This window comes from Coregonus clupeaformis, unplaced genomic scaffold, assembly GCF_020615455.1.
Source record: "Coregonus clupeaformis isolate EN_2021a unplaced genomic scaffold, ASM2061545v1 scaf0363, whole genome shotgun sequence".
NCBI lineage: Eukaryota > Metazoa > Chordata > Actinopteri > Salmoniformes > Salmonidae > Coregonus > Coregonus clupeaformis.
Genome location: NW_025533818.1, coordinates 170001 through 196419, shown reverse-complemented (window position 1 = coordinate 196419; position 26419 = coordinate 170001). Strand labels below are relative to the sequence as shown.

General features: G+C 44.8%; 1 protein-coding gene across 2 annotated transcripts in view; it reads left to right on the top strand.

Annotated features, from left to right (window-relative positions):
* The window catches only part of LOC123484577 (protein kinase C-binding protein NELL2-like), a 154724-nt gene that overhangs the window by 89429 nt on the left and 38876 nt on the right, over nucleotides 1-26419 (top strand). For both annotated transcript variants that reach the window (XM_045215070.1, XM_045215069.1), the window contains exons 4-13: nucleotides 3679-3852; nucleotides 5085-5181; nucleotides 7910-7982; nucleotides 8246-8328; nucleotides 9021-9149; nucleotides 10572-10674; nucleotides 12479-12570; nucleotides 15411-15513; nucleotides 16761-16895; nucleotides 24219-24344. In XM_045215070.1, coding sequence (XP_045071005.1) covers nucleotides 3679-3852; nucleotides 5085-5181; nucleotides 7910-7982; nucleotides 8246-8328; nucleotides 9021-9149; nucleotides 10572-10674; nucleotides 12479-12570; nucleotides 15411-15513; nucleotides 16761-16895; nucleotides 24219-24344 — 1115 coding nt within the window. The remainder of the gene's footprint in view (nucleotides 1-3678; nucleotides 3853-5084; nucleotides 5182-7909; nucleotides 7983-8245; nucleotides 8329-9020; nucleotides 9150-10571; nucleotides 10675-12478; nucleotides 12571-15410; nucleotides 15514-16760; nucleotides 16896-24218; nucleotides 24345-26419) is intronic.

Sequence of the window (26419 nt, the reverse complement as noted above, 5' to 3'; positions counted from 1 at the left end):
GTCAGAGGCACTATAGAGAACCCTGGTTCAAGCCCAGTCAGAGGCACTATAGAGGACCCTGGTTCAAGCCCAGTCAGAGACAAGATAGAGGACCCTGGGTCAAGCCCAATCAGAGGCACTATAGAGAACCCTGGTTCAAGCCCAGTCAGAGACAAGATAGAGGACCCTGATTCAAGCCCAGTCAGAGACAAGATAGAGGAACCTGGTTCAAGCCCAGTCAGAGACAAGATAGAGGACCCTGGTTCAAACCCAGTCAGAGACAAGAGAGGACCCTGGTTCAAGCCCAGTGAGACAAGGTAGAGGACCCTGGTTCAAGCCCAGTCAGAGACACTATAGAGGACCCTGGTTCAAGCCCAGTCAGAGGCACTATAGAGGACCCTGGTTCAAGCCCAGTCAGAGACAAGATAGAGGACCCTGGTTCAAACCCAGTCAGAGAGAGGACCCTGGTTCAAGCCCAGTCAGAGGCACTATAGAGAACCCTGGTTCAAGCCCAGTCAGAGACCATATAGAGAACCCTGGTTCAAGCCCAGTCAGAGACGATATAGAGGACCCTGGTTCAAGCCCAGTCAGAGACGATATAGAGGACCCTGGTTCAAGCCCAGTCAGAGGCTGGTTCAGGGAGGCAGCGCTACATGCCAAGCTAGCACACTGGCTGTTTTATACAGTAGTCAGTAAAAACAGCTGAAGGGGGACTCCATCAGAGGAGGCTGGTGAAGGGAGGATGGCTCATAGTAATGGATGGAATGGAGTGAATGGAATGGTATCAAACACATGGAAAACCCGGTGTTTGATACCATTCCATTAATTCCGTTCCAGCTATTACTATGAGCCAGTCCTCCCCATTTAAAGTGCCGCCAGCCACCACTGGACTCCATATGTAATAAAGAGGCAAGAGCCTAACCTCAAAAGTCCGGGACTCGGGTAGAGGCAGTACAATGCTAACATACACCAACTAGTTATACAGTTTACACTGTGTACTATCTGTCAAGATTTCCCCAGTGTCATTGTATAAAGTTCAGCCTGCTATTGTTTTTATTGTGTGGGATTTTGGCATGGATTTCATGAGGTCATTTGAACAGTAGTATTAGCACTTCACTGCCTAGGTTCTGTTGTTGTCTTGAAGACAGTCCATTTTAGGTCAAACAATCACGGCCAGTCAGATTACGATTTAGCCCTGTTTTCATTGTTACGACCTCCAAGGACGACTTTATATGGATTTTTTTTCATTTTCTTTAATCTTAAATGTGAAAAATAAATCAATGTGAAGCAGCTTGTCCTTTCTTCAGTTGGAGCACTCCATCCCTCTATCCTTCTGATTTTCCTCTGTCCTTTTTGTAGTGGGCTTCAATCCATCCCCCTTCCATCCCTCTATCCTTCCATCGTTCTCTCTTTCTTCCAATCATTTATGTAATGGCTTCAATCTATCCGTTCATCCATCCCTCCATCCCTCCATAAATCCGACCCTCCGTCCCTCCGTCCCTCCATCCTTCTAGTCCTTTCTGCAGAGGGTAAACAGTGTTGGAGAAAGACCTGTGACATTTTCTCCCTCCAGACACAGTATTGATGACATGGCCTCTAAGGTCACAGTCAACCTGTCATCTTCCTTTATCTCACAGATCAGTGCCTAATCAACATACACACACGCAGGCACACATGCCAACACACACACACACACACACACACACTCACACACACACACACACACCTCTAATTAAGTTTGAATTCCTTACTCAGTCCAGTCTCTAGATGGATGAGTCAGACAGCCAGACAGCCAGATAGCCAGCCAGACAGACAGCCAGACAGCCAGACAGACAGACAGCCAGACAGCCAGACAGACAGACAGTCAGACAGCCAGACAGACAGACAGACAGCCAGCCAGACACATTAAATCCTAGTAGAATGTCTTGCTGCAGCTGGATTAGTTTGATGTGACTAACCATAAGGAAGCAGAGTGATAAGGGAGTGCACATGCAACTCACATCCAAACACACACACACACACACACACACACACTTAAGATGTGGATTACAGCAGCTGTGGTGATAGGATCGTGTATGTAACCAAGCGATGAGGAAGTTGCAGAGGATAGTAGTGTGTGTGAGAGGATAGTAGGATGAGTGTGTGTGTGTGTGTGTGTGTCTGTCTCTCTGTGTGTGTGTGTGTGTGTCTGTCCCACACTAACTCTCCGAGTGCTATCAGATTTGGAGTCTATGTTGCCATTTCCACCTAACCTAGGAGATTGTGATGTCGGTGCAGATGTACCTTTAGCTCTATCAGTCTGGTGAGAGACAGAGACCAGGTTGAGAGGAGACTGGCTGGGTGTTCTAATCAGAGAGATGAATACTCTGGCTGGGTGTTCTAATCAGAGAGATGAATACTCTGGCTGGGTGTTCTAATCAGAGAGATGAATACTCTGGCTGGGTGTTCTAATCAGAGAGATGAATACTCTGGCTGGGTGTTCTAATCAGGGAGATGAATACTCTGGCTGGGTGTTCTAATCAGAGAGATGAATACTCTGGCTGGGTGTTCTAATCAGAGAGATGAATAATCTGGCTGGGTGTTGTAATCAGAAAGGTAAATACTGTGGCTGAGTGTTCTAATCAGAATGCTGAATACTCTGGCTGAGTGTTGTAATCAGAAAGGTGAATACTGTGGCTGAGTGTTCTAATCAGAATGCTGAATACTCTGCTGATTGATGTGACTCTGTTGGAGGCAGCTAAGGGTGAACACCTTGGGCAATGTCTCCTCTCCTCTCCTCTCCTCTCCTCTCCTCTCCTCTCCTCTCCTCTCCTCTCCTCTCCTCTCCTCTCCTCTCCTCTCCTCTCCTCTCCTCCCCTCTTCTCCTTGCCCAGGGCCAGACTGGCAGACTGCAGGCATGCAGGGAGAGAGGGAGGGCTCTAGGCTATGGTCTGTGGAGCCTCAGCTATTCTCTATAGAGTACTCTGCCTCTACCTGCCTCTCGCTCTCTCCCCCCTCTCTCTTTCCCTCTCTCCCCCTCCACCTTCCTCCCTCCCTCCCTCTCTTCTCCCTCCCTCTCCTCTCAGAGACAGTATACAGTATGTGTCATCCCCATCAGCAGCAGCCTCATTATTCTAACTTTCGAGGGAAATCTACAAATGCAGCACTACTCTGTAAACTCCTCTGTAATTGAGGATTTCTTTCTTGGAAGTGTTTTCAACTTTAGTCCCTGCAATTTTAAGAGTACAGCAACTACTGTTGATTTATTTGTTCAATGTGTTTGCAGCTTTCTCACTGCAGCTTTTCAGTCCCTCTTTTTATTGGGCTCCCGAGTGGCACAGCGGTCTAAGACACTGCATATCAGTGCTCAGTGCTCACTACAGACCCCCTGGTTCGATTCCAGGCTGTATCACAACCGGCCGTGATTGGGAGTCCCATATGGCGGTGCACAATTGGCCCAGTGTCATCCGGGTTTGGCTGGTGTAGGCCGTCATTGTAAATAAGAATTTGTTCTTAACTGACTTGCCTAGTTAAATAAAGGTATACAATTAAATTAAATTGTGTCGGAATGATGACACGTTGTAACACAGGAAGATAGTAGTTTCAGCACCTATCAGGCATCAGCCATTACCTCTCAGGCATCAGCAATTACCTTCTCAGGCATCAGCCATTCTAACAGATACTAATAGATTCAGTATTTACTTTGTGTCTGTTATCCAGGTATCTGGAGTTGGAGAGCAGTGGGCAGCGTAATGAGATCCGTCTCCACTACCGTACCAGGGACCAGCGGGAACACACTGAGGTGTTCCCCTACTCCCTGGCAGACGACCGCTGGCACAAGCTGTCTGTGGCCGTCAGTGTCTCCCACGTGGTCCTGCACGTCGACTGTAACAGGTGAGTGTGGGCACTGGAGGACGAGAGGTTGGTATGGAGGGAGAGAGAGAGATACAGAGAGAGCAGTAAGGTAAGGGTTGGCGTGAATGGAGGGAGAGAGAATACCTTTAGGGTACCAGTGCCTAAGGGAGACCAAGGGTGAGCAGGATGTTGTTCCAACCCAGCACTATAACACCTGAGTCAGCCAATAAACCAATCATCCAGGTCTTGATGATCTGGTGAAGCAGGTGTTATTGTGGAAGGCTGAATGTGAGCAGAGCTGGGAGTGAAGCACTACGGCCTCGGGTAGGACTGCTGTTGTGTCTCTTAAAGCAGAGCAGGAAGTATTTATCCTAATGGAATGTAACATGCTAACATTGTGTTATCTATTTCAATGAGGAATAGTTAGATGTGTGCCTACATGTTCAGTATGTTCTGTGTATAAACAGCATGCTATCCTCCAGAATGTTCTGTGTATAAACAGCATGCTATCCTCCAGTATGTTCTGTGTATTAACAGTATGCTATCCTCCAGTATGTTCTGTGTATAAACAGTATGCTATCCTCCAGAATGTTCTGTGTATAAACAGTATGCTATCCTCCAGTATGTTCTGTGTATAAACAGTATGCTATCCTCCAGTATGTTCTGTGTATAAACAGTATGCTATCCTCCAGTATGTTCTGTGTATTAACAGTATGCTATCCTCCAGAATGTTCTGTGTATAAACAGTATGCTATCCTCCAGTATGTTCTGTGTATAAACAGTATGCTATCCTCCAGTATGTTCTGTGTATAAACAGTATGCTATCCTCCAGTATGTTCTGTGTATAAACAGTATGCTATCCTCCAGTATGTTCCGTGTATAAACAGTATGCTATCCTCCAGTATGTTCTGTGTATAAACAGCATGCTATCCTCCAGTATGTTCTGTGTATAAACAGTATGCTATCCTCCAGTATGTTCTGTGTATAAACAGCATGCTATCCTCCAGTATGTTCTGTGTACAAACAGTATGCTATCCTCCAGTATGTTCTGTGTATAAACAGTATGCTATCCTCCAGTATGTTCTGTGTATAAACAGTATGCTATCCTCCAGTTTGTTCTGTGTATAAACAGTATGCTATCCTCCAGTATGTTCTGTGTATAAACAGTATGCTATCCTCCAGTATGTTCTGTGTATAAACAGTATGCTATCCTCCAGTATGTTCTGTGTATAAACAGTATGCTATCCTCTTGTTTTCCCCTTCTCCTCTAGGATCTATGAGAGGGTGATAGAGCCTCCTTCTATGGACATTCCCTCTGAGACCACTGTCTGGCTCGGACAGAGGAACCAGGCCCATGGATACTTCAAGGTACGGTGTAGGGATTCATATTTTCCCAAAAATCTACGAAGTTTCAATTCAGAGAAAAATTAATATTTATCCAGAGTCGCTGGAAGTACTGCAAAAATCTGAAGTGCCCATTTAAAGTGTTTACAACCAAGATACGGTCACTATGCCAGGGTTCTCCCCAAGTGAGATTGTCGCTGCGCCACCTTGCCGGCTTGGCTGCATCACTATGTACAGATTTCACAGGTAGTGAAACAGATATTCAGTAATGATAGAGTCGCCAATGACATTGTTGTACATTTTTAAACAGGCCGTTCATAAATTCAGAGTGTTATCATGTTCCTCAATTAATTCAGCACATTTCAGCAGTAGGCCTAGGCTCTCTCGACCAGAGCGCACCCCGAGTAGGCTATAGCGTTGTCGAATCATAAAAACCTTGTAACGGCAGTCAAACAAAAGTCAAATAACCAAAGTTGCTAAGCTTGATAGATAATGACAGAATATATCCTATTTGTCAAAATCTAATTGATGATTAAGTTTTGTCGACGTGGGGAGGGTTTTTCAGGGGGTGCAGCAGCACCTCTACTTTCGTCGGCTACGCCCCAGGCTTGTCTCAAAGCAGCGCGATGGCGCTGTCCCAATCAAAACCGCGCTGCAATCAACACACACGACTATTGGTTTAAATTAGTGTAACGGTTGGATATGAGTTTGGGGGTTTCAGTATAGGCAAGAATTTGCTACATTTGGCTACTATAATCCAACATTTTCATAATTCAGTTGATCATAACTAAGGTGAGTTTAACTGTCTCTGCGCTTTTTCTAGGCCCAAAGGCTGTTTCCTCGTCTCCTCATGCTGCCACCTGCCTCCGCCACGTTGTTCTCAACACCAGTTAATACGCTAGAGAAATGTGAAGAGGGGTTCCGGGACCGTCCCGGGATCCCGGCTACCAGTGTTCATCTCTAGTATGGTGTGATATGTATTCATTGGTAATACTAGACAGACTGCGATGTTAAACAATCAAACACATTCAGAGTGTGAGTGTGTGTGTGTGTGTGTGTGTGTGTGTGTGTAAATTGACGTGCCAGAGCTTAAACCTCACATAGCTTCTAATCACGTCAGTTTCGGCACAGTGGATCCGTCATCTCCAGAACACACGGCTGGTTCAGGTAGCTGGTTCTGTACCTCTGTCTCATCAGCTTCTAGTGATTCCAACTGTCAGGTAGCTGGTTCTGAACCTCTGTCTCATCAGCTTCTAGTGATTCCAACTGTCAGGTAGCTGGTTCTGTACCTCTGTCTCATCAGCTTCTAGTGATTCCAACTGTCATGTAGCTGGTTCTGAACCTCTGTCTCATCAGCTTCTAGTGATTCCAACTGTCAGGTAGCTGGTTCTGTACCTCTGTCTCATCAGCTTCTAGTGATTCCAACTGTCATGTAGCTGGTTCTGTACCTCTGTCTCATCAGCTTCTAGTGATTCCAACTGTCAGGTAGCTGGTTCTGAACCTCTGTCTCATCAGCTTCTAGTGATTCCAACTGCCAGGTAGCTGGTTCTGAACCTCTGTCTCATCAGCTTCTAGTGATTCCAACTGTCAGGTAGCTGGTTCTGAACCTCTGTCTCATCAGCTTCTAGTGATTCCAACTGCCAGGTAGCTGGTTCTGAACCTCTGTCTCATCAGCTTCTAGTGATTCCAACTGTCAGGTAGCTGGTTCTGTACCTCTGTCTCATCAGCTTCTAGTGATTCCAACTGTCAGGTAGCTGGTTCTGAACCTCTGTCTCATCAGCTTCTAGTGATTCCAACTGCCAGGTAGCTGGTTCTGAACCTCTGTCTCATCAGCTTCTAGTGATTCCAACTGTCAGGTAGCTGGTTCTGTACCTCTGTCTCATCAGCTTCATCAGCTTCTAGTGATTCCAACTGTCATGTAGCTGGTTCTGAACCTCTGTCTCATCAGCTTCTAGTGATTCCAACTGTCAGGTAGCTGGTTCTGTACCTCTGTCTCATCAGCTTCTAGTGATTCCAACTGTCAGGTAGCTGGTTCTGTACCTCTGTCTCATCAGCTTCTAGTGATTCCAACTGTCAGGTAGCTGGTTCTGAACCTCTGTCTCATCAGCTTCTAGTGATTCCAACTGTCAGGTAGCTGGTTCTGAACCTCTGTCTCATCAGCTTCTAGTGATTCCAACTGTCAGGTAGCTGGTTCTGAACCTCTGTCTCATCAGCTTCTAGTGATTCCAACTGTCAGGTAGCTGGTTCTGAACCTCTGTCTCATCAGCTTCTAGTGATTCCAACTGTCAGGTAGCTGGTTCTGAACCTCTGTCTCATCAGCTTCTAGTGATTCCAACTGTCAGGTAGCTGGTTCTGAACCTCTGTCTCATCAGCTTCTAGTGATTCCAACTGTCAGGTAGCTGGTTCTGAACCTCTGTCTCATCAGCTTCTAGTGATTCCAACTGTCAGGTAGCTGGTTCTGTACCTCTGTCTCATCAGCTTCTAGTGATTCCAACTGTCAGGTAGCTGGTTCTGTACCTCTGTCTCATCAGCTTCTAGTGATTCCAACTGTCAGCTAACGTCACACACTCATGGAGCTTAGCTAGGCTAACTCAACCTGCATAGATATGATCTGAGGTCAACCTCTCTCTCTCTCTCTCTCTCGCCTCCCTTTCTCTCTCTGTTATTCTGTCTCAACCTCTCTCTCACTCTCTATCTCTTTCACCCTATCTGTTTCACTCTCCCTTTCTCTCCCTCCTCCCTGTCTATACAGGGAATAATGCAGGATGTTCAGCTGGTCGTCATGTCTCAAGGCTACATCTCCCAGTGTCCAGACCTCAACCGCAGTAAGATAACAGTTACATTTAGTACCTATAAAAGTCTGGAAACTCTGAAGTTAACATGCTGACATGTACATTATTTTACATCCACTATAAAAGTCTGGAAACTCTGCATCTAAAATGAGATGTCCACAAAATGCAGCACCAGCTACACATGCATTTACAGTAAAAACAGAAAGCCCTAATATGCTTGCCGGTACAGTTACATGGACATTGACAATGGAAACATCATGCCAACATTACATTACCTTGACTTACCTGTGTTTCAGCTTGCCCCACCTGCAATGACTTCCATGGGCTGGTGCAGAAGATCATGGAGCTGCAGGATGTCTTAGCCAAGACCTCCAGCAAGGTACTGTAGCATTAGACAATGTGTGTCTCAATAGTCTACATTTGTTCCTCTCCTTGTCTTCTTCCCTTAATCTGCATTGATCTGAAGGGACAGGAGAGGAGAGGAAGCCACTTTTGACTATTGAGATTCACCCTCTGTTGTGTCTCTCTGGTCGACATGCTAGCTTTTCTTACGACTCCTACTCAGTGTAGAGTAATGGTGTAGATGTGGACAGCTGCCATGTACACCACCGCCTGATGTCCTGTCAGTGTACAAGGCATAAGTGCATGAATCATTCACACAGACGGTAAGTTAGGGAACATCCATTTACTGTTCTGTAATACAGCACATGGAGCATCTCTGTCCTGGTTTACTGGGCTCTGGTTCCCTTGTCGTGCCACGCTGGGTTGTTGAATAAATGATGAGTTAAAAAGCAGACCGTAACAACGGGCTGTTGACAGAAATATTCTCATACACGCATTCATTTGCACGAACACACGCAAAAATACACACAGGCATTTTTGTGTGCGCAAATACTGTAGGCTGACACACACACAGACATACACACACACATACACACACACACACACATAGACACATACACACACACACACACACACACACACATACACACACACACACACACATACACACACATACACACACACACACTAACTCTGTATCTTTGTTTTGGTGTGTGTGTGTGTGTGCAGCTGTCGCGTGCGGAGGAGAAAATGCAGGCTCTGGATGGCTGTTACTGTGAGAGGACCTGCAGTATGAACGGAGTGCTGTACAGGGAGGACGAAGGATGGACAGACGGATGCAGGAACTGTTCCTGCTATGTAAGACTATAACACACTATAACACACTATAACAGGCTATAACACACTATAACACACTATAACAGGCTATAACAGGCTATAACACACTATAATGCACTATAACAGGCTATAACACACTATAACACACTATAACAGGCTATAACACACTATAACACACTATAACAGGCTATAACACACTATAACGCACTATAACAGGCTATAACACACTATAACACACTATAACAGGCTATAACACACTATAACGCACTATAACAGGCTATAACACACTATAACACACTATAACAGACTGAAACAGGCTATAACACACTATGACAGACTATAATTAAGCAATAATGCCCGAGGAGGTGTGGTATATGGCCAATATACCATGGCTAAGGGCTGTTCTTACGCACGATGCAACGCGGAGTGCCTGGATACAGCCCTTAGCCGCGGTATATTGGCCATATATCACAACCCCCCGAGGTGCCTTATTGCTATTATAAACTAGTTACAAACGTAATTAGAGCAGTAAAAATAAATGTTTTTGTAAAGGGACAGTTCACTCTATAATCACTGTGGGTTTAAAGGGACAGTTCACTCTATAATCACTGTGGACTTAAAGGAATAGTTCACTTCATGATCACAGTTATCCGGGACTTAAAGGGACGGCACTGAATGGAAAACCATAACCTAAAAATCACTAGTGCAATCAACTCTATGTGATTCTCCTGATCCCAGAGATCAAGACATATGGTGTATCAACTCTGTGTGATTCTCCTGATCCCAGAGATCAAGACATATGGTGTATCAACTCTGTGTGATTCTCCTGATCTCAGTGATCAAGACATAGGGTGTCTGTAAATTCAATCTGGACTGCCAGAGTGCACTCAGAGTGCACTCTGGCAGTGCACTGGAGTAGGGTTGATCGTAACGGACTTAAGCTGTGTATAACAAGCTAACTGGCTAATGTTGGCTAGCTTGCTAGCTACTTCCAGACACACATGAGAGAACACCTCACTCTGACCATTTTACTCGCCCTAGCAGAGCTGGTTAGGCTGTTTTCATGTTATCCAGAGCGTTGGTGACTGTAACTGTGCTGCAGGCAACAATTGAATTACGCTTTTTTGCTGACGTTTACTGACACCGGCCATATTCAACGGGTGTTGAGCGTTCGTAAATTCATCAGTTATTCTGCGCCAGAGCTAATTTATGAACGCACCCATAGACTTTATGGTCTTGGGGTTTGTTATAGCTCCGTAGAATGGTTCAGTCCATTATAGGGGGATCAGTCTGAGGTTCTGAGTAATATTGTGTGTTGATCAATTGTCTGAGTGAATAAATCTGCTTTTGTTTAGATTTGAATCCCCTTTTAGAATGGTACAGTCCAGGTTGGAGATCATAGATCTTTATACTAATAATGTCTGTTTTGTCTTATTCCTTTAGAATGGTACAGTCCAGTGTGAGACCATCTCGTGCCCCCCTCCTCAGTGTCCCCCTGACTCTGCACCTGCCTATGTGCCAGGCACGTGCTGCAAAGAGTGTCAGCGTGAGTAACACTTACCTTCTCATGCCATGTTCTTCTCACATCTGCTCAACACAGCCCTCTCATTTTATTTTTCTCAAATGTTTTCTCCTCTTCTCTCTATCTCTCTCCTCTCTACACCTCTTCTCTGTCTCTCTCTCCTCTCTACAACTCTTCTCTCTCTCTCGCTCTCTCTCTCTCTATCTCTCTCTCTCTCGCTCTCTCTCTCTCTCTCTCTCTCTCTCTCTCTCTCATCTCTACACCACTTCTCTCTCTCTCTCTACACCACTTCTCTCTCTCTCTCTCTCTCTCTCTCTCTCTCTCTCTCTCTCTCTCCTCTCTACACCACTTCTCTCTCGCTCCTCTCTTCACCTCTTCTCTCTCTCTCTCTCTCTCTCTCTCTCTCTCTCTCTCTCTCTCTCTCTCTCTCTCTCTCTCTCTCTCGCCTCTCTACACCACTTCTCTCTCGCTCCTCTTTTCACCTTATCTCTCTCTCTCTCTCTCTCTCTCTCTCTCTCTCTCTCTCTCTCTCTCTCTCTCTCTCTCTCTCTCTCTCTCTCTCTCTCTCTCTCTCTCTCTCTCTCTCTCTCTCTCTCCCTCTCACCACTTCTCTGTCTCTCTCTCTCCCCTCTCTACACCACTTCTCTCTCTCTCTCTCTCTCTCCCTCTCTCTCTCTCTCATCTCTACACCACTTCTCTCTCTCTCTCTCCTCTCTACACCACTTCTCTCTCGCTGCTCTCTTCACCTCTTCTCTCTCTCTCTCTCTCTCTCTCTCATCTCTACACCACTTCTCTCTCTCTCTCCTCTCTACACCACTTCTCTCTCACTCCTCTCTTCACCTCTTCTCTCTCTCTCTCTCTCTCTCTCTCTCTCTCTCTCTCTCTCTCTCTCTCTCTCTCTCTCTCTCTCTCCTCTCTACACCACTTCTCTCTCTCGCTCCTCTCTGCACCACTTCTCTCTCTCCTCTCTACACCACTTCTCTCTCTCTAATCTCTACACCACTTCTCTCTCTCTCCTCTCTACACCACTTCTCTCTCTTTCCTCTCTACACCTCTTCTCTCTCTCTCTCTCCTCTCTACACCACTTCTCTCTCTCTCCTCTCTACACCTCTTCTCTCTCTCTCTCCTCTCTACACCTCTTCTCTCTCTCTCTCTCTCCTCTCTACACCTCTTCTCTCTCTCTCTCTCTCTTCTCTCTCTCTCTCTCCTCTCTACACCACTTCTCTCTCTCTCCTCTCTACACCTCTTCTCTCTCCCTCTCTCCTCTCTACACCTCTTCTCTCTCTCTCTCCTCTCTACACCTCTTCTCTCTCTCTCTCTCCTCTCTACACCTCTTCTCTCTCTCTCTCCTCTCTATACCTCTTCTCTCTCCCTCTCTCCTCTCTACACCTCTTCTCTCTCTCTCTCCTCTTTACACCTCTTCTCTCTCTCTCTCTCCTCTCTACACCACTTTTCTCTCTCTCTCCTCTCTTCATCACGAACAGCTCACAGGACCATGCTGTCCACTGAAATCGTATCTTATTTTTCTTAATTTCTCTCTCTCTCTCTCTCTCTCTCGTTCTTGCTCTCGCTCGCTTCACATATACATCAATAATTCAAGGCCAGTCTTTAAAGCCTGCTGCTATCTGGAGCCAGCGTTAATATGAAACCCATTTAAGTAATGACTTAAGCTGTGTATAACATGCTACCTTGCTCCCAATGTTAAAAGGGGCTAGGAATAACTAAAAACTGTGTGTGTGTGTGTGTGTGTGTGTGTGTGTGTGTGTGTGTGTGTGTGTGTGTGTGTGTGTGTGTACGCATGTGCATTTGTGTGTGTATGTGTCCACAGCTGTGTGTCTGTTCAGAGGAAGGGTGTACGTGGAAGGGGACTTGAAGAGTGTGAGGGATTCATCTGGAAACTGTTTACTGTTTGAGTGTCAGGTATGTCCAATACACTACACCATGTCTACACACTCTTAGTTTGTCATGACTACAGAACACACCAGCAATCAACACACCATGAGAATCCCTATAGAGACAACACACCATGAGAATCCCTATAGAGACAACACACCATGAGAATCCCTATAGAGACAACACACCATGAGAATCCCTATAAAGACAACACACCATGAGAATCCCTATAAAGACAACACACCATGAGAATCCCTATAGAGACAACACACCATGAGAATCGCTATAGAGACAACACACCATGAGAATCCCTATAGAGACAACACACCATGAGAATCCCTATAAAGACAACACACCATGAGAATCCCTATAGAGACAACACACCATGAGAATCCCTATAGAGACAACACACCATGAGAATCCCTATAGAGACAACACACCATTAGAATCCCTATAAAGACAACACACCATGAGAATCCCTATAGAGACAACACACCATGAGAATCCCTATAGAGACAACACACCATGAGAATCCCTATAGAGACAACACACCATGAGAATCCCTATAGAGACAACACACCATTAGAATCCCTATAGAGACAACACACCATGAGAATCGCTATAGAGACAACACACCATGAGAATCCCTATAGAGACAACACACCATGAGAATCCCATAGAGACAACACACCATGATAATCCCTATAGAGACAACACACCATGAGAATCCCTATAGAGACAACTCACTCTGATCCAGCCTGGTCTGGGCTCGTTTCATGTTGAAATACATATCATACATAGTATTATCTTGTGGTGGATGGCCTCATGTACTAATGCATCAGCTCAGCCTTTACAGTACCTCTCGATCGAAGAGCTTGGCGAGAGACAGGTCTCACAGAACAGATAGAGAGCTTGGCGAGAGACACGTCGCACAGAACAGATAGAGAGCTTGTCTATAGACACGTCTCACAGAACAGATAGAGAGCTTGTCTATAGACACGTCTCACAGAACAGATAGAGAGCTTGTCTATAGACACGTCTCACAGAACAGATAGAGAGCTTGTCTATAGACACGTCTCACAGAACAGATAGAGAGCTTGTCTATAGACACGTCTCACAGAACAGATAGAGAGCTTGTCTATAGACACGTCTCACAGAACAGATAGAGAGCTTGTCTATAGACACGTCTCACAGAACAGATAGAGAGCTTGTCTATAGACACGTCTCACAGAACAGATAGAGAGCTTGTCTATAGACAGGTCTCACAGAACAGATAGAGAGCTTGTCTATAGACACGTCTCACAGAACAGATAGAGAAGCAGAAAACACCGGAGATGTATTTATTTTATGAAACTAAAGCTGTCATGGCTGTCAAATAGATAAATAAACCAAATAGGTATAATACAGTGAGGGAAAAAAGTATTTGATCCCTTGCTGATTTTGTACGTTTGCCCACTGACAAATACATGATCAGTCTATAATTGTAATGGTAGGTTTATTTGAACATTGAGAGACAGAATTACAACAAAAAATCCAAAAAACGCATGTAAAAAATGTTATAAATTGATTTGCATTTTAATGGAGGAAATAAGTATTTGACCCCTCTGCAAAACATGACTTAGTACTTGGTGGCAAAACCCTTGTTGGCAATCACAGAGGTCAGACGTTTCTTGTAGTTGGCCACCAGGTTTGCACACATCTCAGGAGGGATTTTGTCCCACTCCTCTTTGCAGATCTTCTCCAAGTCATTAAGGTTTCGAGGCTGACGTTTGGCAACTTGAACCTTCAGCTCCCTCCACAGATTTTCTATGGGATTAAGGTCTGGAGACTGGCTAGGCCACTCCAGGACCTTAATGTGCTTCTTCTTGAGCCACTCCTTTGTTGCCTTGGCCGTGTGTTTTGGGGCATTGTCATGCTGGAATACCCATCCACGACCCATTTTCAATGCCCTGGCTGAGGGAAGGAGGTTCTCACCCAAGATTTGACGGTACATGGCCCCGTCCATCGTCCCTTTGATGCGGTGAAGTTGTCCTGTCCCCTTAGCAGAAAAACACCCCCAATGCATAATGTTTCCACCTCCATGTTTGACGGTGGGGATGGTGTTCTTGGAGTCATATGCACTATTCCTCCTCCTCCAAACACGGCGAGTTGAGTTGATGCCAAAGAGCTCGATTTTGGTCTCATCTGACCACAACACTTTCACCCAGTTCTCCTCTGAATCATTCAGATGTTCATTGGCAAACTTCAGACGGGCCTGTATATGTGCTTTCTCACCAAGCTGCTTGGCGATGGTCTTGTAGCCCATTCCAGCCTTGTGTAGGTCTACAATCTCTGACATCCTTGGAGAGCTCTTTGGTCTTGGCCATGGTGGAGAGTTTGGAATCTGATTGATTGATTGCTTCTGTGGACAGGTGTCTTTTATACAGGTAACAAGCTGAGATTAGGAGCACTCCCTTTAAGAGTGTGCTCCTAATCTCAGCTCGTTACCTGTATAAAAGACACCTGGGAGCCAGAAATCTTTCTGATTGAGAGGGGGTCAAATACTTATTTCCCTCATTAAAATGCAAATCAATTTATAACATTTTTGACATGCGTTTTTCTGGATTTTTTTGTTGTTATTCTGTCTCTCACTGTTCAAATAAACCTACCATTAAAATTATAGACTGATAATTTCTTTGTCAGTGGGCAAACGTACAAAATCAGCAGGGGATCAAATACTTTTTTCCCTCACTGTATATATTAGCATATATTAGCATTTCATGTAATGATCTATTGTTGTTAGAAGTGAGATGTCCATGTCTAAAGCAGAGAAGATGAATTGTGACAGAGCTGTTACTGTAAGCTCCTATTGTGTCATGGTTTTACAGGAGCGCAGCATGCGGAGTGTGGAGAACGCCCCCTGTCCTGAACTGACCTGCCCTGAGTCTGAACACATCACCCTTACAGACCGCTGCTGCAAGGTCTGCAGAGGTGGGTCTGGAACTCACACACACACACACACACACACACACACACACACACACACACACACACACACACACACACACACACACACACACACACACACACACACACACACATACACACACACACACACACACACACACACACACACACATACACACACACACACACACACACACACACACACACACACACACACACACACACACACACACACACACACACACACACACACACACACACACACACACACACACACACATACACATACACATACACACAGATTCTTGGATCGGAAGTGAGATAGTGTTTATGCTGTCTAATAGATTGTCTTGTTTTGTATGCTTTGTACAAAGTAATAAAATGCAGGATGACAGGATCTTTCTAAACTTAGCTCTTTATTAACTAGCTATAACTGGCATGTTCATATGTCTCTGGCCATGATCATCTTGAAGATGACCTCACCACCTGGGTGGTCTTAACCAATCATAGCGCAGTATGATACGACGGTAGAATGCATCCAATTACAATTCAGTATGCTGACACATATGAATATTACATAGATAAGGGAGAATGGATATTAAAAGTCGGTCCGCTCCCTCTCCCTCCTTAGATGATGTATGTCTCCTGCTTGGCTGGTTATGAGGCCTCTCTCTGGGCTGTGTCCCAAATGTCCCACTTTTAGTGCACTACTTTTGACCACAGCCGTAAGTGCCCTGGTCAAAAGTAGTGCACTATAAAGGGAATAGGCGATTTGGGACGCACTCATGACATTACCCACATACATACTAGATGTGGTCAGCACACAGCCATGCATCTCTCTGACAGCCACACACCAGGCCTTAACAACATGTTACTGTTCTCTGATGAAGCCTTATTTCCTCCTGACCTGTGTCTCTACAGAGTGAACTGTGGTCTCAGCCATATATACCTGTTGTTCTATCTCTCTAGTTATTTGTCTATGGCCAGGGGCGAGACGGGGAGAAATCATTTGAGGAAAGAAAGCACACACACAAACACACACACACACACACACACACACACACACACACACACACACACACACACACACACACACACACACACACACACACACACACACACACACACACACACACACACACACACACACACACACACACACACACACACACACACACACACACACACAAGTGTAAGACAGGGTGATTTATCTGCTGTAGAATGACCAGACAGTCTCTATATCTTTCCCCCTCCCCCCCCCCCTCTCTCAGGTCATAATTTCTGTGTGGAGGGCCACAGTCCCAGCTGTGTGGAGAACTCGGAGTGTGTGAATCTGGAGGCTGGGTCCTGCTGCAGCTGTAAAGATGGCTACCGTGCGCTGAGGGACGACAGCGCGTACTGTGGAGGTGCAGGACTCTTACCACAACAATGGCCTCACTAAGCCAACACTCATTTAACTCATCTTCATGGCCTCAGTCAAGTCTATCTGCTACTCCCTGGGGTCTTTGGCAGCTTTGCTGCTTGTGCAACACTCCAACACCTCATTTAGAAGTGGTCCTTCGAGACGGATTTCAACCAAATAATGAATCTTTTACAGTTATTGTTTGGGAGCTTAGACTTCATTGTTTTGAATGTTTATCTTAGTTTGGGATTACAATCATATACTGCAGGGCTGTGTACTGTAAGGAAGTACAGGGACGACTCCTACTTTAAGCAGGAGAAATTCAGAGGGCTTATAATTAAGCTCTTCTAATTCCATCTTTCTTTCCATATATTCATGATCTCTAGGAAACCTTTCGTTACTACGACCCCTGATCCCTCCACTCTTTAGACCAGCCTCACAGCAATATATCACCTGTACTTTCTCTACGACCCCTGACCCCTCCACTCTTTAGACCAGCCTCACAGCAATATATCACCTGTACTTTCTCTACGACCCCTGACCCCTCCACTCTTTAGACCAGCCTCACAGCAATATATCACCTGTACTATCTCTACGACCCCTGACCCCTCCACTCATCACACCAGCCTCATAGCCTTAGGCCCCGGTCCATCATACTCCCACAACTGGTGGGTTAAAAATACCCATGGTACCATGCAGCCTGGTTAATTTACCACAGCTGACAGACAGTCTCTCCGGTCGCTCCTACTGCAAGCCTTATTCCCCATCATACTCCCACCATGGGGTGGTAAAAATACACCACGGTACAATACAGAGCCAAGGTCTATTTAGCATGCCAGTCGCAGACAGACAGCCTCCCACCGACCAACCAAATGCTGCTAATGAGAACAGTTGGTCTGGTGATTAGTCAGTGTCTGAGTGTGTGTGCATAATTAAAGATGCTATCAGCCCCCCTGTCGTTAATTACCAATGTGTCTAACCTTCTTGCTCTATGGTCCTGCCAGGTTTGTCTGTGTCCGCTATGGGTAATGGACTGTGACCTTGTCTGGGGAAGGAGGGAGGGAGGTTTGGCATAAGTCACCACTGGACTCTGTTTTTGGTGTCACTCTCTCTTTCTGTCTCTGTTTTAGTATCTTATTCTCTCTCTCTCCCTCTCCCTCTCTCTCTCTCTCTCTCTCTCTCTCTCTCTCTCTCTCTCTCTCTCTCTCTCTCTCTCTCTCTCTCTCCCTCTCCCTCTCCCCTCTCTCTCTCTCTCTCTCTCTCTCTCTCTCTCTCTCTCTCTCTCTCTCTCTCTCTCTCTCTCTCTCTCTCTCTCTCTCTCTCTCTCTCTCTCTCTCTCTCTCTCTCTCTCTCTCTCTGATTCTCTAATGACTAGAGTCTAATCTGTTCTGTTGCTTTCTGGGAAACATCTATTTAATTTGCTGGTAGGGAGAGTACTTGGAAAAGCAAACTACTTTACTTTCGACAAGGCGCTCTAAAAGTGTTGGCCTGTCAGCTTAATGTTTTTCGTTAGAGTGCTGATTGCACCCCGTGAATTTGGTTTTCGGTAGAGTACTGATTGCACCCCGTGAATTTGGATTTCGGTAGAGTGCTGATTGCACCCCGTGAATTTGGTTTTCGGTAGAGTGCTGATTGCACCCCGTGAGATTGGTTTTCGTATTCTGCCCGATCAAAATGGCACGACTAGTAACAAGAACACACTCTCTCCTTGATGTCATCATGACTAATTTAAATGGCGAATGTGCGCACACCAGGAAACATCAGCAATCTCACAGCTGATTGGTTTGAGTTGCGTGTTCTGAGCTCTAATTGGTTTAGCCCTGGGTGTCCGTGGGGACCGGGGATGTCATTCTGAACAGATAAGGGCGTTAAAATTTCACAGAGTGCTGGGAATACAGATGAAGTCACTTCTTAAATGTTTTATTAATAGCAGTGGAATAGGTCACTCAGAGAGAGAGAGAGAGAGAGAGAGAGAGAGAGAGAGAGAGAGAGAGAGAGAGAGAGAGAGAGAGAGAGAGAGAGAGAGAGAGAGAGAGAGAGAGAGAGAGAGAGAGAGAGAGAGAGAGAGAGAGAGAGAGAGAGAGAGAGAGAGAGAGAGAGAGAGAGCAAGTAAGCATGTGTTTACTGGTGTGTTAAAGAGCAGGCCAAGTGTGCTGAGCAATAAGCAAAGCATGTAAAACACAGTGAGAGCCTTTTGGTGCCTGCAGCCCCAGAGAGAGCCTTTCAGATGTGTGGGTCTTGTCTGTCTACTGGAATGTATGTGGTCAATGCCTGCAGACAGAGTATAGAGTTGATCATGTTGGCTTGCCTTGTTGACTTCTTCTGTAAACTCAAGGAGTGACATAGTCCTGTCAGGTTCAAACATTCACTAGTGTATTTCTACATGTCTTCTCCTCTGTTTCAATAACAAGTTGTACACATGGTGAATAGACAGGTATCAACAATACCAAGGTACTTACTGTACGTTCTGCCGTGATGACCTTTCCCTCCCAGCTTACAGCAGAGAGGTCCTGTTGTCTTTGTTGTGCCAGCAGTCCTGGCCATCTGTCCAGCCAGTAGCACGCAACAGAACAGGCCACCGGAGCTTCCAATACAGCACTGAGCCAGCACTGAGCCTGCTGTATCATACCCTGTAGCTTGTAGCTCTCTCACAGTCAAACCAATACCCCAGGGACCGTTGGTGGATATAGTCATACCAGTCAAACCAATACCACAGGGACCGTTTGTGGCTAAAGTTTGAATAGCAACACTCAGACATGAAAGGAGGATGGATGGATGACGCTGTTCTGAATAATCTACTTCTACTCTGAGAGAGAGAGAGACACAGAGAGAGCGAGCGAGAGAGAGAGAGAGAGAGAGAGAGAGAGAGAGAGAGAGAGAGAGAGAGAGAGAGAGAGAGAGAGAGAGAGAGAGAGAGAGAGGGAGAGAGGGAGAGAGAGAGAGAGAGAGAGAGAGACAGAGAGAGAGAGAGAGAGAGAGAGAGAGAGAGAGAGAGAGAGAGAGAGAGAGAGAGAGAGAGAGAGAGAGAGAGGGAGAGAGGGAGAGAGAGAGAGAGAGAGAGAGAGAGAGAGAGAGAGAGAGAGAGAGAGAGAGAGCAGAGAGAGAGAGAGAGAGAGAGAGAGATCTAAAGAAAGACAACTCTTTATTTTTAGGCGTCTGTCCTTCGGTCTGCTGCCAGTGAGAGATATACGGCCTGCTGTGCCAGCCATCCTCCATCCTCCAGCTAGACACCAACCACCCCCTCCTATTAGAAATTAGATTTTTTTCGTCAGGCTTATTTCAGGGGATAGAGAGAGAATTTAGAATGACTTTGTCAGGTGTCTGTAGTTAACAGTCATAGGGAATATCATTGGTGGCTTACTTGTGACCCACCGCATAATGGTGGAATTGATTGGTTTGTATGCGTGTGTGTGTGTTTGCATGTGTGTGTATATACTTGTAGTCCTACTCTACACATGTTTTGCTATTTGCTGTACAGACAGGTCAGGTCAGCCTAGATCAAAGCTATGATTGACATGATTCATTAATCTATGGTTCACAGTGACTGTAGATCTTAGAGACTGATTGATGTAGACTGCTGATGAACTCCTCTGAATAGACTGGCCAAATTGATACTGCCATGATGAGCACAACTCTCCCTGCTCTTTATACGTGAATAAAACAGAACGATGTGAAGCCTGAATTTCATGTATAAACTGCTTTTCGTCTGATAGCAGAACAATAAATGAAGCAGGTCTTGGTGTTATAGTTGCTAGAACAATCTACAGTACTGTATTTCATCCTTTGAAGTATTCCTACCACGTTGCAAATGGAAACATGCACTGCTGACTATATTTTCGTTTCATTCTTTGAACCATGGACAGTATCATTATTGGATAATATCCTCCCCCTGGCTTTTTACTCTTGTTTTGCAATATCTCTGGTTAGCTTTATGTAGTTTATCCTTTGTCATTTATTTGGTTTCTAAGAGCTCAGAGAGACTCAGAAAGACTCTGAGGCCAAGGGCTAACACTGCAGCAGTTCTGACTTCACAACTTTAAATTACGACTCCTGGGAAATGTATTATTTTATTTTCCTTTACTTTAAGGAAACCACACCATACATCAGAAGAGAGAAAAATAGTATTACATTTGTCAATTACCGCAGCAATTTGAACCGAGTGATAAGTAAAACGTTTGTTCCTGGTTTTCTATGTACGGAGCTGTCACTCCCCTCTACTCCCTTCCTCCTCTCTGCAGAATGAACAGAACATGGAATAAAAGCAGATGAGGAAAAAGAGAGAGAGGTAGGGCAACAGAGAGAGGTAGAGTGAGAGACAGAGAGGTAGAGAGAGGGAAAGTGAGAGACAGAGAGGTAGAGTGAGGGAGAGTGAGAGACAGAGAGAGGTAGAGCGTGGGAGAGTGAGAGACAGAGAGAGGTAGAGCGAGGGAGAGTGAGAGACAGAGAGAGGTAGAGCGAGGGAGAGTGAGAGACAGAGAGAGGTAGAGCGAGGGAGAGGGAGAGACAGAGAGGTAGAGCGAGGGAGAGAGAGAGAAAAAGAGAGCGAGAGAGGTAGAGAGGGAGAGAGAGAGAGAGAAAGGGAGGGGGTAGTAATCCCAGTATTGCCTGGTTGTTTCAGAGGCTCAGCAGTCAGCACTGGTTGTTCTGTGTGATTCTCTCTGCTGTTCAGTCTATAGCTATAACTACCACATCTGGTCTGCTATTAAAAGCTGTGTGATTCTCTCTGCTGTTGCTGGTATAGCTATAACTACCACATCTGGTCTGCTATTAAAAGCTGTGTGATTCTCTCTGCTGTTGCTGGTATAGCTATAACTACCACATCTGGTCTGCTATTAAAAGCTGTGTGATTCTCTCTGCTGTTGCTGGTATAGCTATAACTACCACATCTGGTCTGCTATTAAAAGCTGTGTGATTCTCTTTGCTGTTGCTGGTATAGCTATAACTACCACATCTGGTCTGCTATTAAAAGCTGTGTGATTCTCTCTGCTGTTGCTGGTATAGCTATAACTACCACATCTGGTCTGCTATTAAAAGCTGTGTGATTCTCTTTGCTGTTGCTGGTATAGCTATAACTACCACATCTGGTCTGCTATTAAAAGCTGTGTGATTCTCTCTGCTGTTGCTGGTATAGCTATAACTACCACATCTGGTCTGCTATTAAAAGCTGTGTGATTCTCTCTGCTGTTGCTGGTATAGCTATAACTACCACATCTGGTCTGCTATTAAAAGCTGTGTGATTCTCTTTGCTGTTGCTGGTATAGCTATAACTACCACATCTGGTCTGCTATTAAAAGCTGTGTGATTCTCTCTGCTGTTGCTGGTATAGCTATAACTACCACATCTGGTCTGCTATTAAAAGCTGTGTGATTCTATCTGCTGTTGCTGGTATAGCTATAACTACCACACCTGGTCTGCTATTAAAAGCTGTGTGATTCTATCTGCTGTTGCTGGTATAGCTATAGCTACAACATCTGGGCTTATATAGTATTGAAAGCTGCTGAGAAATGCATATTTTTCAATTGATATGTATACAGACTGGGGTGAATGAGGAGCTTTTGAATTGACTGTTGTGACCTTGACAGACATTTGTTGACGATGTGGTTAGAATGGGTTTAAAGAGGGTGTTGCTTTGCTGTTCGAAGAGCCTGGCGGTCTGTCTGTATAAACTTTAAATATCCCCCAGCGATGTTGTCTTTCGGCACTATTTCCACAAGCCAATTCTGTTTTCAAACATATTTGGTTCAACATCGTGATTCCGGAGTTGTGCGTTGCAAGATCACTCAAGACATCATCTTACCCCAGGCACTGCGCCGTGCATCTCGTAGCGACAGCAGCACCATAGAGATAATAATGAATTAGATCATGGAGATTGAAGATCCCATTCCATTATAGGCTACAAGCCGCTTGAAAACTTAACAACGTGTGTGTGTGTGATTGTGTGCTTGCGTGCTAGAGGCACTCTGAGGTTGACCATCATTCCTCTGTCAATTAACAGTGTTCTATAAAAGAGACAGAGCACTTTGCTGGGACGCTTCATCCAGACTCCTTCAAGGTCACCAGGCTAGAGACCTATTGTATGCTATTAGCAAAAACTGGTTTAAAGACTGTAGTTCTATATTCCACATATGGAGTTTATCATTTTGTATGTTTGTTCTTGTGGTCACAATGTTTTAGTGCTAAACTAAGCAGGAGAGAGAGAGAGAGAGTGAGAGAGAGAGAGAGAGAGAGAGAGAGAGAGAGAGAGAGAGAGAGAGAGAGAGAGAGAGAGAGAGAGAGAGAGAGAGAGAGAGAAAAGCCAAGGTTCCACAGACAGTGGTACTTGAAAACCCATGTGTCCACTCTTAGAAAAAAAGGTGCTATAGAACCAAGAGGGTTCTTCGACTGTCCCCATAGGATAACCGTTTGAAGAACCCTCTTTGGTTCCAGGTAGAACCCTTTGGTCCCAGGTAGAACCCTTTGGTTCCAGGTAGAACCCTTTTTAGATCTATGTAGAACCCTTTTCACAGAGGCTTCTACCTGGAACTAAAAAGGGTTCACCTATGGGGACAGCCGAAGAACCCTTTTGGAACCCTTTTTCTAAGAGTGTAGGGGAGAATGGATCCGATGGCACTCTAATTTAAAATATACTTCTCAGGTTGAATTATTTTAAAACTGTTAAAACATTATAGGACGAGGCAGCATAGTTTCTGTCCTTGAACTGAAATAAAAGAGAATGGTTAAAGCCTTAGGATTGGGAAGAGGGCTGTCAAGCATGGACTTGATTTAGGAAAGTCAATGCAACTGTTCCTCTTCAAAAGTTATATGACCCACCAACTCTGGTTAGAGAGAAAGGATTTGCGGCTACATATTGACTGTTGCAAATAGACAATCTGGTTTTCAAAGTTTAAGGCCAATGTACAGAAGGGCTTGGTAGGATTTGGACTGTCAATTGATTTTGAAAAGCATAGTGAACCATGCAGGTTAGAATGACTGAAGAAAGCCAGTCAGCTGGTGGGTAGACTAATCTCAGAACCCAGAAGCAGGTGTTGAATGCCCTGGCCAGCTACTCAATGTGATGTAACAGTCTGTCACAAGAGAATAGCTGGTGGTTGGAAGACACACATATTGTTATACAACAGTTCACCACTTTCAATGTTCTAGACATTGGGGGTCCAGTATACAGCTATATCCTATGCTATATGCTATAGACTAGGAAGGTCCAGGTATACGCTTCATCTTTGTACAGGACACTGATTCTTAATTGTATCGACTGGGGGGGGCTGGGTCATAGTTGATGCTTCTTGACCTTCCTGTAACCGTCTGTTTGACCACTTGGTCTGTATTCCAGATATTGATGAGTGTGCTGAGGGGAAGCACTACTGCAGAGAGAACACCATGTGTGTCAACACCCCCGGATCCTTCATGTGCATCTGCCACACTGGATACATCCGGATCGATGACTATTCCTGCACAGGTGAGCCACACACACACACATGCGCACACACACATGCGCACGCACGCATTCACTCACACACTTACACACACACATACACACATACACACACACACACACACACACACACACACACACACACCAATCAATATACACACACACACACCAATCAATACACATACATACATCTGCATGGGCACACACACACACACACACACACACACACACTGCAGGCCAGACCTCTACAACGGATAGCGTTATTGATCAGAGTAAAGCTACTTTACCTTCACATTGCTTGATTTGACGTTAGGTTTGTTTGTTTGAGAAGTGGGCTAGCCTTAGAGGTTAGCTGCTACGTTGGTCTTTTTATCTGGTCTAATGTTCATGACTAATTCAAACATGTCTGCTCTAACCTCAGAGGACTTTGAGTAAAGCTTTAGTTATGGGGACCCTCACGTTCCTCCACGAGTCTGAGGAGGGAGAGGGAGAGGGAGAGGGAGAGAGAGAGAGAGAGAGAGAGAGAGGGAGAGGGAGAGGGAGAGAGAGAGAGAGAGAGAGAGAGAGAGAGAGAGAGAGAGAGAGAGTGAGAGAGAGAGAGATAGAGAGAGAGAGAGAGAGAGAGAGAGAGAGAGATGGAGAGAGAGAGAGAGAGTCTCAGTGGGGTCGACACGGCACATTTGCTGCCGATCAGTAATTTAAAAAAGATAATATCTCTAATGCTAACTAATTTAGCTCCCTCACACTGGAAGCAGATGGCATGGAGTTTAGTCACAGCTTCTATCTGTTCTGTTCCTTTGGTAACCGACGCTCTCTGTACAGAACGACTTTATTACTAGAACGACTTTATTACTAATCCTGACTTTACTACTAATCCTGACTTTATTACTAATCATGACTTTATTACTAATCATGACTTTATTACTAATCCTGACTTTATTACTAATCCTGACTTTGTTACTAATCCTGACTTTATTACTAATCCTGACTTTATTACTAATCCTGACTTTATTACTAATCCTGACTTTATTACTAATCCTGACTTTATTACTAAATCATGCTGTGAAGCCAACATGCAAATAAGAAAGACACATTTCCACAATGCGTGGAAAAAAACGTTCTAGTGTTCTTATTTAGATATCTCATAACACATTTGTTTGTTCACATGTGTTGTTATGATTTGGTAGATGCTGTGGGATGTTGTGACCGTGGAGACCACGTTTGCAATGCCCACGTATGCCTCTGGAAATAGCATTGCTTCCTTGAGCAGCTGAATAGCATAGGGGCTATGATGATGTTAACATTTAAAATATGTTTCATTTGGTATCACATCCCCTGGCTGTATCCCTCATAGCTATCTCTTTGAAAATCGAATTGTGCTGCTAACAAAACCTGCCACTTTGATGGTTATATCAATGGTAAATGTTTCGTACAGTACCACATGACTTCAGTATTCTGCGCAGTATGTTGTAGTCATTTCCCTATAGGACAGTGATTTACACATGGGGCTATAGTCTGGAATATCTACACAGGCCACCCTGAAGCTTCCTGCTGATCTCAGATCAGTAGCTATGTGATTCAGCCAATTTCTCTGACTACCGTTGTCATGCCATACAGTGCCATCAGAAAGTATTCACACCCCATGGCTTTATCAACATTTTGTTGTGTTACAGCCTGAATTTAAAATGGATTCAATTGAGATTTTGTGTACACATAATACCCCATAATGTCAAAATGCAATTATGTTTTTAGAAATGTTTACAAATTAATAAAAAAATGAAAAGTTGAAATGTCTTGAGTCAATAAGTATTCAACCACTTTGCTATGGCAAGCCTAAATAAGTTCAGGAGTAAAAATGTGCTTGTAATAATAGTGTTTAACATGATATTTGAATGACTACCTCATCTCTGTACCCCACACATACAATACTGAAAGGTCCCTCAGTCGAGCAGTGAATTTCAAACACAGATTCAACCACAAAGACCAGGGAGGTTTTCCAAAGCCAAGCAAAGAAGGGCACCTATTGGTAGATGGGTAAAAAAAAAAAGCAGACATTGTATATCCCTTTGAGCATGGTGACGTTATTAATTACACAGAGG